Below are 10,844 nucleotides of genomic sequence, written 5' to 3' on the forward strand. Positions count from 1 at the left end.
ATCACTTGCTGGATAGCGGTGCAGGCATCTCCTGCTGAAGACCCAGAACAGAACCAGAACGGACAGCAGACAGTCAGTTGAAAGTTTTTATTTAACTGTCATAAAAGGAGAAGCAGACGATGATTCCAAACCTGTTAACCCGGGTCTAGGATTTACAGACAATATGCACCAAATCAAATTAACAAAAATCTCTCTAGGGGCAGGGCAAGGAAGAGTTAGAGGCAGAGACGTAGCTACGAGAAAACCACATGTACTTGGTCCCAGTTCTAGTACAACCTCAGTGTGGGAGGATCCGAATAAAGGGGCTGCGGAGCTGGAACGTACTTGCCCAGTCACCAGGGGGTCACAGGCCCCAGAGGGCTGCTTCGCCCCTCACTGCCATGTCAGTGCGGCCTTGGGGGTGGCAGGCTGGAGTGCTGCGGGAGTCTGGGCACAGGGGAGGAGGGAGTCTAGTGTCAAGGCAATAAATACTGACAGGCCAGGCACAGATTTTAAAAGGCAGAACAGATACATAAGGCATTAACTGCTCTTGAATATTTGTCCATTGCAAGCTCTTTGTTGATCACATCAAGAGAACAGCTGCAGAAACAAACTAGTCCATCCTCAGCCCAAAAGAGCGAGGAGGGCAAGTGCTGCCCTGGTATTTCAGTGCTTTGCAGCTACTTAGGCTGCAACGAGAAGTCTGAGGTGATGGCAACACTGGTGACTCCTGCACCTACCTGCCTTGCAACCCGCTCCGTGCCTCGGAGGCGCTGGGGCTGCCCAGAGAGTTCAGAGCTCCACGTAACAGGGCCAGGGGTTCTGCCAGGCCAGCTCTCTGGACACTGGAGGGATGGCTGGGGGAAGGGGCTGGGTGTCACCCAGGATGGCACACCACCCTCCCCGTTGGAGATGTCCAGTCTTGGGTGAAGAATGGACCAGCAGCGAAGCGGGGAGCTGTGAATCATTCCTAATAACCCATGAGGGGCGTGACCGAGATGAGTGCCATGCCAACAGACACGGGGCAGGTGAGGGGCATTTAAAAAGTGTAACAAGGGCAGGGCCCCCTCCCTAGAGGATTCATGTTACACATTAAGGCATCATGGTTACAGGGAACATCCACAAATGAAGTTGCCAGTGTACCCAGGACACTGACTGGATGGAAGGGGCAGGCCAGACATGATTTTAGCCAACAGATTCAACGGCTGCCTGGCATCAAAGTTCCTCAGCCACTTGGAGGCAATAGCTACCCTGAGCTGTGCACAGGAAAGTTAAGAACATCCTCTGCTCTGCTTCCTACACAGAATACAGGAGTCTCTCCCCTTCAGCACCTACCAGAATAAAGGAAGGTGAGAAGCAGCAAAGGGCTGGGCAAAGGAGCGAGCGCTCCCACCTCTGTGCTGGGACATCACGGCCCTGGGATGGGCAGCTGGAGGTCAGATGCAGACAGCATGGTTTGGTCAGTTCTATTCAGTGATTCTCTGGGGAGGGGGCACATTACAAAACTGAGCTCTCTGGACAACTTAAAATGGGGGGTGGGGGGCAGTGAAAGGGAAGAGGGTTCCAATGTCAGCACTTTGGTACAGGGAGGGGTTTCTACGGTAGCCACTGTCTGATTCGTGCTCTCTGGGGATTGGCCTTGGGAAGGGCTAGTCCTTCCAATCCTTCTTAATGGTCAGGTTCCACTCCCAGGACAGGTGGTCAGTCTTATCATCGTCTGTGAATTTGGATTTGATGTTGTAGCTGCCCCGGGCCAGCATGCCCTTAGGAGCTTCTTCCATGGGGGTCAGAAACTCGTACTCTTCTGCTCGGGGGCCGTAGCTCCCAACCATGTATTCAGTCTTGTCAACTAGAAGAAAGAGGTGGATGGAAACTGTGTAAGATCCTCCCCTGCATTTGAGGCAAGGCTAAACAATATGAAAGGTCTGTTACTGCTACAACAATCCACAAAAACACACAGAAGCTGTGCGAACCACCATGTTCCCTACATTAACAGCTTCACTCATTCCAGAAACCGTTCCTTCGGCAGGAGGCAATGCTCCCACACTGGCACTGCTGTCCACGCAGAAGTGATCTGTTCACTCCTGAGCTCCAGCAGTGACTACACACCAAGCCCAGAGGTGCAGATGCAACCAGGACCGCAGGCTGTCACATCACAGCAGACCCAGAAGAGCCTTCACATTTCCACAGGCTCAAGGCAGAGGCATGACCAGCACGCTTCCAGCTAAAGACTGTCTCCTCCCATGAGGAACTGCTGGGGCACCAGGGGCAAGTACCCATAGCAGAATAGGAAAAAGCCCCCCCACAAAGCAGTACTTGAGTCATAGTGGAAGCACTTACTTTTCACTCCTTTTCGGAACGTGTGCTGAATATACTTCAACCCTGACACAATCTCCCTGTTCACCTGCAGGGAGACAAGCAAAGACTGTAGAAAACAGAGGGATCCTATACGCAGCCCCACCCACAGTAGGAGACAATTTCCTTCCTCACACCATAGTTTGGGGGGCTCAGGCATTCCCTGTGCTGGGATTGCAACAATCTGGTGTTCCAAAGTTCATTGGTTCTTCAGTTTTCAGATCTGAATTCTTACCCTAAAGGAGATTTTTATCCGGTATTCCACACCCTCCTTCAGCACAAACGCCTGCTTTTTGTAGCTCTCCAGGTCACCTGAAAAGAAGGGAGAGGGTTGCTCAGAGTCCAGTGGTCGGATTCAACTTGCAAGGGGTCATTACAACGGCATCTGCAATAGCAGGGAACCGGACTGGACCCTTACTGCCAGTGCCACACACAAAGTTCATCCTTCCATTTTTGCAAGTCAGGACTCCCCCCGCTACCTTTCCCGAGCTACCTGAGGCAGATGATACTGTACGAAAGGACTACACCACCACACAGCAACGCAGTTAACGCAAGGATGCCCCTTTGTAAACGTTTGCTCCAAGGCTGTCACCATCTCCGAGCTGCCGCTGGAGGACAGCTGGCTCCCCCAGCTGGCAGCTGACGCAGCTGCAAAACTAGGGCCAGGCGACCCAGTGGAAGCAGAAAGGCCTTTTTGCTGCGGTGGAGGGTACCGCACCAGCCACGAGGCTCGCAGTACTGGAATCCTTTGGTGGCCTGGGCACCTTTCCCTGTACTTCTGACACACAGGAGAGCTTGCCTGCCACCCCCATCGGTGCTCTCGCGGGACCTTCCCAAGGACTCTGCATCAAGTCAGCTCTGACCTGCAAGGAGGGCTGGTGTTGCTCCCTAGCTCACCTGTCAAGTCCAGCTCCAGAGGGCCAGGAGCAGTAGCACAAACCAAAGTTAGTTTGGTCACCACCACATTTGGAGCATTAGGATCTAGGAGACAAACAAAAAGGCTATTAAACACCCATCCCCAGTGCCAACCCACGCAACTCCTCACTTTTCCTTCCAGGGCAGTTTTTGAAAAAGCAAAGAAACCAGTGAGGACAACATTCACCTCGGCAGAGGTCTGGGCTCCCCCTTGCATTATGTCCAGCACAGTCCCTCCCAGAACAGCTCCCTCTAGACAGAAAGAGGATGCAGCTCCCCCCGCCCAAATCCCAGCGCTTTATTCTTAGGGCCAGATTCAGCACTGGGGGAGCACAGACATGTGCCTTTAAGCTCCGGGCTGCGCTCATGCCCACATGCAGAGAGCTGGGAAGAGAACAGCTCCCTGACAGGAGCAGCGATAAAGCTGGAGGTCACAGCTGGAGCTGTGGCTCTCGTGAGGCTCAGCCGTGTGCGAGGGCTCACCTGCAGTCACAGTGACAGCGCCGAGCAGCGCCTCCTTGTACTTGCGCAGACTCTCATCATCCTTGTCCAGCTCCTGGATCTCCTGAATGCTCTTCTGGGCAGGTGGCTTATAGTTGACTGAGTGTTCATCCTCCTCATTCTCAGCCGCAATCTGGGCCAGCTGCTCCGCTGTCGGCTCCTGCTCTGCCATCTCCACGCACGCGAGTTACACTGAAGTGGGGAGGAGAAGTGTAACTGCATCTACCCACTCCAAAGCGCGGGCCTCCTCCCAGCAGCACGGCTCTTGCACAAACTGGCATCCCCAGGACTGCTGCACCCCAGCCCCACAGGCTCCCTCTCACACTTGGGCCTTCATGGGCCGTCCCCGAGGGGCCCCGAGGAGCACGTGCCTGCCAAGGGCCCCCACCCCACTGCCCATGCAAAGTCCAGCACATCAGGTCTCCTACTCAGCCCATCCAGGCCCATGCAAGAGGGTAGGAAAAATTCAACCCCCGTGCTTTGTTCATAACCTAGAACAGGTAAACATCCTGAGCCAGAGAGAAACACTCCCCTCCACCAAGACAACGGGTTGAAGCTTTCACTCATAACAGACCTGAGCCCAGAATAAATCCGGTTCAGTTCTGCTTCTCTACAACACACGATTCCAGGTAAGGATAGGCGTCTGCCCCACCACTGGCCCAAACCCCAGAAGCCTCTGCTACAGTCTGGCAGCTTATAGCTTGTAATTCAGTCAGATCAATCTTCTCTGGGCTGGATGCCCCTGAGGAGTGGAATGAAGCACCTGGCTCAGCTGAACTCATGCTCAGACCTTTCCAAAGATCTGTGTCACACAAGGCCACTGAAACACAGCTAATGGATTAAAAACGGTTGTGTAGTTTGGCTCAGCTGCTCAAGTCCCCAGATGCACTCTTACAAAGAAAAAAGCAGCTGCATACGAAGGGCTGGTGAAAGGTGATGCCAACACCCCATTAAAAACCCCGGTTAAAGCCAATGGTTATTCCTGAATAACTCTTCATGTTCCACTGGGCGCACTGTCCCAAGGGTGATCCTACGGCAAATACTAACTCGGACTGCTCCGCAGACTTCAAAAACTCCTTTGATGATGACAGCTTTTGAAAGGCTTTTTGTACAAGCAACATCTTTCACAAAAGATATTTCTACCATTTCCTGGCATTCCCATATCCTGTTCAATATTCCTACCTCAAATTTTGCGCTAGCATACACAGCTCAGAGCAGACTGCAAAACTGCATTCTCTGTTCTTGCATCCAGCTTCCAAATAAAGCAAAGACTACAACATTCACTACACAAACAACACACATGCAATACACTTAATACAAGCTTATGATCTAGACACACTTCCACAAAATGCAAAGATACATCTAGAAATGACAACACGTTAAAGAAAAGCCAGGTCAACAACTAAAGCCTGTCACACGGGTCGCACTAAAGCAGCTAACCATCACCTTTGAACTAACTGACGTAATAAAACACAGTTCAATTATTCCTTTTCTGTTCAATGTGCCACCCAGAGGAGGAAAGAAAAATCTTAGGGCTGACACTAATCACACACAGTTTATAGAGCACATTTTACAGTGACGCAAGGCAAGTTATGCAGACACTGGAGCCAGTCTGACTCCATCTCCAGTTTGAGCCCAGCAACAGTTGTAATAGCAGAAGGGTGGAGGTGCCATCTGGACTGCACTAATATTTTTAGCCATAAGTTTTATGAACGTTTTGTTGGTGAACAAGACAAAGGAGACAAATTCTACCCTGGAAAGTGAAGCTTTGCACATCTCCACTAGAAGAGAAGACTACAGCAGACCTACCAGGAAATATTCAAAAGGAAAAAAAACCTGACCACTCCATCTGCCAAGATTTTTGGGTTAAGCACTGGCGTCAACTCCCAGGGAGCCAGCGCTGAAGTGTCGGTGCAGTCAGGCCCCACAAAGGGGGCCCCACTTCTCACCCACCGCCAGACCTGGAGCACAGGTTTTCTGACTTGTCCTGGGCTGGCCCTGCGTTCCCTGGGGACGGTGACATGCCTCTTCCAATGTGCTGAGGGCAGGACACTCGTAATGGATGTAATTGGTGTTTCTGGGTATTAAAGCTTGACAGCATCACAGAACAGTTGTGGCTGGAAGAGACCTCTGGAGATCATCTGGTCGAACCCCCTGCTCAAGCGGGGTTAGCTGGAGCAGGGTGCCCAGGACCGCGTCCCGTCGGGTTTTCAGTATCTCTAAGGACGGAGACTCCACAACCTGCCCACACAACCTGTTCCAGTGTTCAACCGCCCTCACAGTAAAGTGTTTTCTTGTGCTCAGGTGGAATTTCCTGTGTTTCAGTTTGTGCCCTTTGACCAAGACTGTATCACCAGACAAGGAAAAAAGAAAAAAGATACAGCACACTTGGGGTTATTTAAAAGGACTTTGGCCCTGGGGGGGTGCAAACATGTCTGTGCAGAGGAGCTCTTCCCATTACCCCTCTGCACTTTTAACACCCAACAACCACCTGCATCGACCTGTACACTTTACAGCAAGCAGCTGGCTTTTCTGCACAGGACTGTCCAATTCCAAACCCTTGCACTGAGTAACATAGAAATTTATATTCAAAAGGTCACTTAAGGTGATGTCATATATGCAACAGATGATTAGAATTCATGTTGGTATGCCCATATCAAACCCAGTCACTTGCTTTGGACTAGTCTCTAGAAAAGCCTCCAGCCTTGAAGACTCCCAGAGGTGGAGGGCACGCATTCGCTCAAGCATCCGTTCTAACACTTCGTCTTCCTGTTACAGTCCTTTGCCTTGCATCCAAGCTAGATTTCACCTGCCAAATGCTACAGCTTGTTCTCTCTCCATACACTGAAGAACTCCTCCAACACCTGTAGCTTTCAGGAAACAGAAGCGACTGACTTTCAGTGAGAGCCTGAAAGAATAGAAGGCTCAAGTCACTGACTTCTGTTGACTCCCAAACTCTCTACGACTGAGCCCTTTTAAAAAGGATGCATATAAAAAACAGATGCAGTGCTCCAAATTCACCTCCCCAGAGCTGAACACATGGCGGATGATCCGCCAGTATCTACACAACACAGACAGTGCTGGGAATCCCTCCGCAGCACTACACTAGCGTTCACAGCTGCTTATTCTGTATTGTCCTTCAGTTTTCAGACTAAGCAGAGACAACTAACAACCTTCCTGCTCCGAGTGTCACTTGTGAGTGATAACCAACAGGAGTCGGCCAGACGGCCTCTCCTGTAACAACCACAGGTCGCCAGAGCCGTTACTGTGCGAACGGCTGATGACTGACACTCCAAGTTAAACAGAGCAGCTCCAGACCACTGTACAGCTCGCCCCAACAGCAGGGTCAGGCCTGGAAGACAGCTGTGCTCTGCACAGAAGCAGCCTTAGGTTTTAAACATTACTGAAGAACAGCAGCTGATTTCCAGGCTCAGGTATCCTGCCCTGATCAGAGTTAAGAAACATATTAGTTGTCTCACTCAAGCCCAGAGCTGCCACTCGCTGTATACCTACCTCGAGATGTAACAGATGGGGCAACAGTTTTCTCCCACACATCACCAGCACCCAAACTTCATCAGCTCCATTACAGTAACCCTCCCCGCAAACGGATTTTTAGCAACAACCATGACTTAGATGGCACAGAAGAAAACAGCTTCTCAGTTGTTTCCCTTTGCCTCTAACCTTAATTCTATGACCAAAAGCTAAAGAAACCATCATGACTTGTACAGATTAATTAAGAACCACCCCAGTCCCCACATGATCTTAAAAACCATGGAAGTCCACAAAAGACAGAAACTAGCTCTTCAAACTAAACCAAAGTCACCTGAAAAGGCAAGAGATGTTACAACCAGCAGCTCTGGCCAGGGCAGGGTCTCTAAGGAAGCACTGGAAAAATATTACTTCAGCTCTTGCAACAAGCTTTTCCAAGCGCAACAGTAAGGAGAGCAACATCATTCTCAGGTTGCGCTGAAACCACGCTGCTGCCAAGCTCAGGAGAAGCAGCTTGCGTGACCCTGGCCGGATGCAAGGTCAAGAGACGTACTGCAATACACCCAGCTGGGAGCCGGACTCCAACAGGCAGCCTCCTCCCAGCACAGAGTACTGCGTTTCATAACCCCGGGTCACAGTTCCTTGGCTACTTCTCCAAACACTGAGCCAGAAAGGAAGGAGACTCCCAATAGCATAAAACTTTTCCAAGCTCCTCGACCTCGCCCCTTCAGGCTTCTAAGACAAAGCATTTCTTACAGCTCAGAATTAGTAAAACAGAGCTTTTCCAGGTGCATGAAAGACCAGCCATCAGACAAAACAAACTCAAAGGATTCAATTGTATCTCGGCTCCCAGGAGAGAACTGCACTCGTGTATCCCACCTGCACACTGCTGCGACCTGCAGCAAGAACGCAGCACTGACGCGTAGAGAGTTTGCTGCAGCAGAGGCAATAACTAAGGTGATGGCACCCACAATCTCAGTTCCTTCAAAGGGCTCAGCTCCTTCTTAACCAAAGCCACTCTGATACACTGCTGACCTGCAGTTGGATGTGGGTAACTTCTGTTGATTCAAGAATTCAAACCTAAGGCATCGCTCTGAGATCCTTAGGAGGGAATTCCTCTTCAGCCCCTTTTGAGACTGAGGAGATGCTCACGTACCCTGTTCACATTCCCTTCCATATCAATGGCTCTCTAACTCTTAAAACACAACTGACTCATAGCACGTTAGAGCTGGCACCTCTGCAGCTCCTGGGAGGCCCACTACTCCGAACTCGTACCTGCTGGGAACTGCGCTAGCCGCCGATGGGGAAGGGGACGCCTAACCTGCCCTCAGCCTGAAAGCAAATTACAATGAACAGGCTCCAGGACAGCCCTAGATGCTTCTCGGATCTTTGGAGATCTCACAAGCCTGCAGAAGACAGCAGAAGACTGAATCACTTCCCACCACAGAATTCTTACTCAGCAGCCTTCACTGCTCCCTTAAGTCAGCAGTTTCTCCTGGATTCTCTTGGTATTTGCACAGTGCAATAGCAAGGAGCTAGCAGCACTGAATACAAGAGCCCCACCTTCTGCCAGCTGGAAAAACTGCTAGAAATATAATCCTGTGTCTGTTTTCAGGTGGGCAATGGTAAATAGTGACTTCTCCATACCCCAGGGTCAAGATCCCAAGGCACTAATGAAATCAAAGTTAGCCAGAGTCCTTCAAATGAGCTGATAGGTTTGGGATGTCCCTCAGGCTACAGTGCAGCCATGGCCACATAGCAGTGCCAATTCAAGCAGTCCCCACCCTTCCTTCTTCCCTGTTGTGCAAGCGAAAGCTTGTACGGCCACACAGCGAACTCAGCTGGCAACTGATTCAGTTCGTAACCATTTCTGCGAGGTTAGTTTCTCGACAGATCAGTTCACTGATGCGGTTCACTATGCAGCTGCAAAAGCTGTTATGCTGCAAAAACAGGGAGCAAAAACTGCTTAAACCAGTTCAAGTGGCACTGCTGCGCCACATGCATAATGACAGCTTGAGAGGCTGGATCAGAAATAAATTGGGCTCCGCTCTGTTCCTATGGCAGCAGTACAGGAGGGAGGGTACATCAACTGGCAAAAAAGGAAATAATGACTCACCAACACTTCCCAGAAGCTGTGTCCTGCCCTCTGACAACAATACCCACAGGAATTCGGAGGTAGGGAGAAGTTCAGATAATGCCGCTGCACCAAGTCACTCTGTAAGAGCATCCCAGCAAATTCTAATCTCATCTGGGGACAAACCCTCACCATTAGCTCGAAGCTCTGGAATGAAGAACTCTGCAACAGCCTGCTGCCTTTCAGGTACTTTGCAGTTTGGATATGCATTTTTTTTCTGCATACCTCCTAGCACTAGATTGCAGTTCAGATAATATATTATCCTGCAACAGCAAAACCAAAGAAACTAGCAGATGATTCCATACACCCTCATAACTTAAAAACTTCCAAAAACTCTTGCAGTCCTACATGCAGAATGCAAACAAGTTACCACGGGTAAGCATGCTGCAGTCTGGCTGCAACCATCTGTCAACGCAACAGCAATATAGCCACAGACACCGTCAGCGGCGTGATCAAGTTGTAAAAATTGCCACTTGCTTCCTTGCTTGAAGACTACAACGGAACAGGCTCTGCTCAGCCATTCCGGTACAAGAATAGCTGCACTGGAAGAGCCCTGGGGAAAACAGAGTAATAAAGCATTTGGGACAAGACCTGAAACCCTCAAGAACAATGCAGTTGCTTAGTGAAATCAAGACTACTTCTCATTTTACGAAAAGGAAGTTACAACTTTCGGACTTGTTGCGAAGAGCCTACTGAGCGAGGGAGGACATCACCATCCTTCCAGCATGGGCTTTTATTGAGAAGGGAACAAAGAGATCGGATACCGTGCACAAGAACCCAGCCGCAGTCCTCATCCACGTTCCCCAGCTGCCCTAAGACGCTCCCCGCCTGCAGCGCTACGGGGAAACGGGCTCTTCGGTCGCTCTACGAGGAAGGAGGTCGCCCTGAGGAAGTCACGTCCAGGTTCCCCATTTCAAAACTAGAAGCCATTTAGGGAGAATCCATCTGGGGACAAACGGGAGCGCGGGCACCTCCCACCTCCCTGCCGGGCCAGCGGGACCCGCCGGCCATTCCCACCGCCGGCCCGCGGCCCCGGCACGGCGCAGACCGGCGACAGGGCCGAGGGCCGCCGTCCCGCCGCCCCCGCGGGAAGCGCGGGCCGAGCGGAGGCGCCCGCGCTCCCGGAGCCTGGAAACCCTCCGCGCCCGGAGCGCGGCCCGCGAGGACAGCGGCGCTCCCGCCCCCGAGGGCGGCTGCCGAAGGGCGCCGGGGCCCGGCTCCCGCGGCGGCGCAGAGCCGCGGCCCGCGCTCTCCCCGCCCCGCCCGCGGCCCGCCGCCCGCGCCCGCCGCCGCCCCGCCCTACCGGCCCTGCTCCTCTCCGCGCCGCGCTGACACCGCCGCCGGGATCCGCCCCGCCGCCCGCGCACCCCCGCACTTCCGGGACACGCCCGTCACTTCCCGCTATAAGCCACCGAGCGCGGCGCCTCACTTCCGGCCGCTGCCCGGCGCGCTGATTGGCCGCGGGGCGAGC

At 52.1% G+C, this 10,844-nt stretch overlaps 1 protein-coding gene across 2 annotated transcripts; it reads right to left on the reverse strand.

Moving 5' to 3' along the window:
* Positions 1-72: 72 nt before the first annotated feature.
* Positions 73-10,820, reverse strand: ARHGDIA (Rho GDP dissociation inhibitor alpha). Of its 2 annotated transcripts, none has more exons than XM_064522930.1 (6): positions 10,677-10,820; positions 3,733-3,942; positions 3,232-3,315; positions 2,570-2,646; positions 2,320-2,383; positions 73-1,828 (listed from the first exon to the last, which is right to left on the reverse strand). In XM_064522930.1, the coding sequence occupies exons 2-6, from the start codon at positions 3,920-3,922 to the stop codon at positions 1,629-1,631; spliced, it is 615 nt and encodes a 204-aa protein (XP_064379000.1). In that variant the 5' UTR covers positions 3,923-3,942; positions 10,677-10,820; the 3' UTR covers positions 73-1,628. The 2 variants fall into 2 exon arrangements, with proteins under 2 accessions (XP_064379000.1, XP_064379001.1); XM_064522931.1 differs by lacking the exon at positions 10,677-10,820 and adding an exon at positions 10,138-10,274.
* Positions 10,821-10,844: the final 24 nt, after the last annotated feature.

This window comes from Dromaius novaehollandiae, chromosome 18 (genome assembly GCF_036370855.1).
Source record: "Dromaius novaehollandiae isolate bDroNov1 chromosome 18, bDroNov1.hap1, whole genome shotgun sequence".
Classification (NCBI taxonomy): domain Eukaryota; kingdom Metazoa; phylum Chordata; class Aves; order Casuariiformes; family Dromaiidae; genus Dromaius; species Dromaius novaehollandiae.

Coding starts and splice junctions, on each gene's coding strand:
- ARHGDIA (XM_064522930.1), bottom strand. CDS start 3,922: ATGGCAGAGCAGGAGCCGACAGCGGAGCAGCTGGCCCAGATTGCGGCT. Junction 2,647..3,231: donor TCTGGAGCTGGACTTGACAG/GTGAGCTAGGGA, acceptor CCTTCTTTTCAG/GTGACCTGGAGAGCTACAAA. Junction 2,384..2,569: donor GGATAAAAATCTCCTTTAGG/GTAAGAATTCAG, acceptor GTCTCCCTGCAG/GTGAACAGGGAGATTGTGTC.